This window comes from Anopheles gambiae, chromosome 2, assembly GCF_943734735.2.
Source record: "Anopheles gambiae chromosome 2, idAnoGambNW_F1_1, whole genome shotgun sequence".
In the NCBI taxonomy this organism is placed as follows: Eukaryota; Metazoa; Arthropoda; class Insecta; order Diptera; family Culicidae; genus Anopheles; species Anopheles gambiae.
The window spans coordinates 57578445-57585051 of record NC_064601.1 but is presented as its reverse complement, the minus strand read 5'-3'; the positions used below and the strand labels follow the sequence as shown (position 1 = coordinate 57585051).

At 34.5% G+C, this 6607-nt stretch overlaps 1 protein-coding gene across 1 annotated transcript; it reads left to right on the top strand.

The window, feature by feature from the left end:
• The first annotated feature begins 2720 nt into the window (after window positions 1-2720).
• Window positions 2721-6232, top strand: LOC4576785 (uncharacterized). The gene is made up of 2 exons (XM_001231055.4): window positions 2721-3237; window positions 4723-6232. Exons 1-2 carry the CDS (start codon window positions 2931-2933, stop codon window positions 6066-6068), a joined length of 1653 nt encoding a protein of 550 aa, XP_001231056.4. The 5' UTR covers window positions 2721-2930; the 3' UTR covers window positions 6069-6232.
• The last annotated feature ends 375 nt before the right edge of the window (window positions 6233-6607 follow it).

The following is a 6607-nucleotide window of genomic DNA, read 5'->3' as shown; positions in this document are numbered from 1 at the left end:
CGTTACATATGTGACTATTTAAAAATTAAAACTAAAATGTCACGTTCCTGCTCAGAAATAATTAAAAACAAATTACACCCATTCCATCGGCAACAAACAACTAAAAACGAATATGGAAGTCTTTTCAGTAACTCGATTTTGAACACCAGGCGACGAATTTCTTATAAACACATAATGTTCGATAAGCCACTCATTTTCACGTGGCACGGCATTGGACGGCGTCCATAATGAGGATCATAATTGGACCACCTTAAGGTTTTGCTATTGTTGTTGTGTTCTCTCAGCCGGCCATATGGGTGTAAATGATCAACCGGCAGACATCGTCATTTTAAAGGAACCAATGGTTAAACTAATTAAAACTTCATTGCTGGCCATTCACTACTCTTGATTGTAATAAGACAATGTCACGTCATCAATAGCTATTAAGTTTATCTTCTTTCAGTTATATTTTCACGAAGATTTTCTGGATGTTATTACTTCTAGCTCAATACTTTGCACAACGGTGGATAGTTGAAAGGATAATATTTATAGAATATTTATCGAATATATTGAAAGGAAACAAACATTTATCTCTATTTGAACCTGATAAATATTTGTTAGACGTACATTGTTCTGTCATTGTCATTTTTTTGCATTTCTTTTGTCTATACAGACATGCTATATTTATAAAGTACTGGTGCTATGACCTGTGCTGTGAAAAGGACAGCCAGAAAGAAGCAACGATTTCTAAAAAAAATCGAATAAAAATTCTGTACAGTCTCGTGGTACAGTCGTCAACTCGTGTCCGTCATGGGTTCGAACCCCGAATGTACCGTGTCGTCATGCGTAGGACTGACTACGATAAAAATGGAACATGGTTATAAATCAATATGTCACTGAAAGCCAAACCCACTAGTGACACAGGTAGGCCTTAACCAACCACGGTTGTTGTGCCATAGAAGAAGAAGAGGATAAAAACTCTTCAAAAACCCTTTTCAAAACATATCATAACGTTATTTTTTTCTTACAACTGTGTTCAAAATATGCTTTTATATGCAAAAATAATAAAAATTAGTACGGTTATGTGATCCTGCCGGCAAAATATAATTTGTGACACATTAAACCTCTTAAAGTAAAGCAACTTAAAATAAAATGCTGGGTGTGGATTTCAAGGGGCCGGGCGGAGTTTTCGAACCACAAAAGAGTTATACGTAATATTGAGACAAGTTTGTTTTTAAAATAATTATCTACCCTGGAATATACATCCTTTTTGTATTTGTCTTTCTTTTACCCGTACATAAATTGAGATCAACATGTAACTTCATTTGACTGGGAATGGGAAATTGTTTAAGGAAAAATGTGTACATACGGTTATATATTTTTATATTATTATATTATCTAACATTATATTATTATATTTGCATATATATGTATATATATATATATATATATATATATATATATATATATATATATATATATATATATATATATATATATATATATATATATATATATATATATATATATATATATATATACATATATGGTTATAAATCAATATATATATATAACTGGGTACATAAATTGAGATCAACATGTAACTTGATGTAATAATGTATATTATTATATTTGCATATATATGTGTATATATATATATATATATATATATATATATATATATATATATATATATATATATATATATATATATATACATAAGAATATATATTAAATATATTTATATAAATATATATACATACTAACTAAACTAAACCACTTAATTTGAAACTTATGCTTGATTTCTAAATTATATACTTTTTAGCATCAATTACTTATTACATTTAATCTCATTGCATTCACAATAAAAAAAAACAAATTGAGTTATCCAGGTTGAAGTTGAGAGCAAATGACTAGACACTTGACCAATGGTCAAGTTGTCGGGACATCGATCAGTCAGGCTACCCCAATTTGAGAATTTGGCATACATAATCTGCTAAAGGCATTCCCGTCATTGATTTTGGTTTATCCTCCAGATTCTTAGCAGCTAATCCTGACAACAAAGCTGACTTACTTTCTTTATTAAATGTAAATAAACCGTTTGACGCCCGGCACGGTGACTAGACGATAGTGTATGTTCTTTAATTTTCCCGGCAGTTATGAGGCCAGAAGTTATGGGCGTTAAGGATATCATCTATTGGGTCATAGATCTGAATAGCATTATCGACCACTCCAAGACAGGTTGTAAAGAAGCAATGGTCGTAACCCATCGACCCGCGCCACCAATGCCGCCCGGTCACCTATCTGTTGCTGCCACCGTGACTCGATGCACAATGCTCATTTTCCATGCCTGGACTGAAGTCTCTGGTGTCATGTTGCTTTGCAATGTTTGGCGTCAGGTATAAAAATGCGTCAGTGTTTTCGAAAATGGCAAGACGACGGGCACACTTCCCAGACACAGGTAGAAATGGTGATCTTCAGTACCTTTTACCCTTGATAACACTTGGCACTATCCTTTTTGAACTTTGCTTTCCTTTTTGCTCTTTTTGGTTTTATATCCATTGTTTTACCTTTGCTGCAATTATTATGTATCTCTTGTTTCTTCACACTCATACCATTGAAGATTTACTGAAAAGTTCTTACCCTTTTTCTTGAAACATTGCTTTACAATTCCAGCCGTATTCAAAATAGACGCCAAATAACAGGTGCCATGCACCTGAAACAAAATAGCAGGACATACGATGCTCAACCTATAAAATGACTTCTCACTGTCAGTATTCTTGTCATTTCAGTGAGAAGTTTGAGTTGATTAGCACGTGCTGACGAATTGGAGCTACGTGTAACTGAAAGTTTTGTTTAGTTGGTTATTTTTATTTTATTCCTTGTTTTTGCTTAAGTGATAAAAAGCACATAAAGTTTCTGTTAAGCAACTGCAGTAAAGTGTTTTTAAAATGTTATCGTCTATGAGTGAACTTTTCGCTGATCACGAAATGAATCATTTTGTGGAATATAAAACAAATGGTAGTGTTGAGCAAGACAGTTTAGATTTAACCAGATTGAATGATGGTAAATTTTGGACCACCGAGTTGGATAACGTGCCATTCCTTGACCGCAGTACGATGGGATCGTTTACTGATCTGGATGAATTGCCACCAACGTATGATGAATTTTATTCATCCAAGCTTGTCATTCCGTCAGTAGTGCAACCCATGAAACATTCAGGATTTCTCAGCATCCCATCAACATCAATTTTCCTAAGTAAGTAGCTTTAATTGGATTTCTAAAATGTACGGTTAACTGTATCAAGAAAAAAACAAGACGATCCCCCCTTTGGTCAATTATAAGAGTAATTGATATAAATATCTTCCGACTATTTATCACCAAACAATCAAGTGCGGTTTACGGTGTAGATGTGAAACTAACGCAAGAATAGCCATAAAAACGTAATGGGACAACAGGATGAGACTGTTGAACAAACAGGATATGGGACCGTTTATGGCGTCGATCTGCGAAAAGGGATACTCGGCCTTTCCGGTGAAGAATGGACTGATATTAAGAGAATGCCCTTATTCTCTTCAGAAGAGGGGAAAGAAGGTGATAAAAAATCAAGTTCGATGTTGCTTAAATTATCTTTCTGAACAGCATTACAAGGGATACGCTCAACAGTTTTGCGCAAAGAGCCGTTTTCCGGGGATGGTCAAATTTATCATCGTCATGTCTGGCAAATTTTTCGCCCGATACTAGGATAGAGCTGACCGGTGAAAGAGTTTGGTTTTTTTTTTCAAATTTCTTATATTTTCAAAAAAATTTATGCGATTTAGCGCGTATTATTTAGATTGAATGTAAATCTTCACGTTTCAAGCATTTACGATTACTATTCTACGTTTAACTATGTTTTAATTTTTCATTTACAATTAATAAAAATTATTTGTTTTCAACAAATTAAACTTCTTTTAGTAAAAAAAGTCTTCTGTTCTTAAGATTCAGGAATAACTGATTTACATTTATCGTCTCCACACGAACGGGTCTATAAACAGATCCTATTTTTTCCTACTAAATTATTCTAACACTCACTGAAAATTAGCACAACATTTGCTTCCTTATAAAATTGCTTTTAGCAAACTTTCTCCTTGAGCAGACAACTTTTTTTTTTCCTCAGACAACTTTACAGTCAACTTCTTACCAACCAGATGTGCCAAATGGTGTGTTGGTGTATAAAATTTCCCATTCATATATGTAATATATATTTCGCTTTCATTCCTCACATTTGATCTCAAACATCCAAGCTGCAACTTTTCTTGTGTTTACTGATTTTCCAAGCGGAAAATCTGCCGTTACGGTGCCTTATGGCACTGATTTGGGTTTCATAGCTTGATCTGTAATTTGAAGAAAGTAGGGAGAGCTGACATTTTGTGGGTGTCGGATTCTCTATTGAATCGCGTTTCTTGCACTACCTCAGTGTTGATTATGTGCCATGCAATATAAATCATGCGGAGAACATTTAACAAAGAAATCACATGAATATAGGACTGATTTACGAATGAAGTATTATTTTTTTATTTCTCGTTACTGAAACATAAAAACAACACGAAAAGAAAGGTTGGCGACTGAATATGAACCCTATAATGGTGATTGTTATCGGTCAACTACAAAGCATTTCCTCATTGTGACTTGCCTTATTTTATGTATGCTCGGTTGATGACCTGAAATTAACGATTTGTTCTCTCTTTTTTTACTCCTCAGATTACCAAGAAACCGAAGCAGTGAGGACCAATGCTACTAAATCGAATAATATGTCATTCGAGTGCAATGAAGTAATTGATTCTACGTTATCAACCAATGCAGACGGAAATAGTTCAAATGGCGCTTTCGCTGCTGACAGTTATATTGGTTCAACTAAACGCTCCCGTACGGCCTTTACTAGTTCTCAACTAGTGGAGCTGGAGAAAGAATTTCATTCTAACCGTTACCTATGCAGACCGCGTCGAATTGAGCTTACTCGTAAGCTAGCATTGACCGAGCGTCAGATTAAGATATGGTTTCAGAATCGACGCATGAAACATAAAAAAGAAAGCTCAAATATTAAGATCATAAGCAAGATTAAAAGTTCTTGCCATTGTACAGATGGAGAATCGTCGCGGTCACCTAAAATTTCTTCTCCAGCATCTCCTCATAGCGTTCAGGCGACGATTGTAGGGGATGACGATCACAATGGACACCAAAACATAGTGAACCGCTTGATGGCACATTCTACGTATGCCCCTAGAACGAAAGTATATAACATTACTACCCTTGATTCGTACAACAGAAACTCTGTCACGCATAACGCACAATCTTATAAAACATGCTCAAACAATATCAGTTTGGAAACTTCGTACACTTCAGAAATAACTAGTGCTAATGCTGAGAAAATATTCGACCAACAGGCAAGATGCACCGACTTATCTGGTCATTCAAAAATGTTATCTCATAACAACGAGATTCACGAAGAGCTAAAAGAATTAGAGAGTTACGCCTATTTTCCCTCTATCATCCAGGCACTCGATTTAAGCTTGCTTTCCCATCCCATGGCACAAAAAACGACGACATCGATTGATGAATCACTCAAGGAATCTTCGCAGATGACTATCTTAATGCCTTCGATATCCTCTGCCTTTACCGATGATATAAGCAACGTCAATCCTTTAGTTGACACTTCGTACCTTCCTCTCGGTAGTTTTAATCATTCTTCTGAGGCTTGTAGCACATCTCTCGATAATGATGGTAATGCACCATCTGTCACTATTCAGTGGGGTAATAAGAATTGCCAAAAATATCACCACAAACTGCCTGTTATTCAGCAGGAAGTAACCGAGGATTCAAACAACAACAAAAGCAGCAATTATGACTACCTTTGCGATAGCTCGGATCTAGTCCAACAACGCCACATCATTCATTCCCAACCCATTCCATCATTAAATAAACAACAACCACACGATGCTTTTGAGGCGAGAGTCAACGTTTCTGCGCAAGAAACTACAACGTCTGTTCCAACATTTTCTATCCACTCTTCATCTAGTGATACTGACAACGTGTTTCTAGATTTATAAAAACCCAGATAACATACTTAACTCAATTTTCATCAAACAACATTTACCATATAATGGGTACTACGACATCTGGTAATTAAAACAAACGTAATTTGAATTTAAGAAACATACAACATTATTCTCTTACTTGCTTACAATAAATGTACCTTTAAACATTCTAATAATGAATTCAGCGACGATAATATTTTAAATGATACCAAACGTATCAACTGTCGATGGGTGTTAATTATGATGATAAAATTAGTAATTTTGTTTTAAAATGAAGACTTCGGTATATTTTAACCATACGAAAATCTAGTGTATTTCTTTAGTCCTAACAGTTGATTATTGTAAAATAACATCAGTCTAAGATACCATCAACCATCTTTTAAATTAATAAAACATAATATTTTGTTTTTGAGCCACAGTATTGCTTTCATTAGTTATTTTTTTTCAGCGGGACAAAAAAATAAAGTCATTATATTTAGTGCTTATTAGATTTTGTCAATCTTTTTACAATAGTAGTTAACAATACGTAGGATTGACTATCCTGCTAAGAG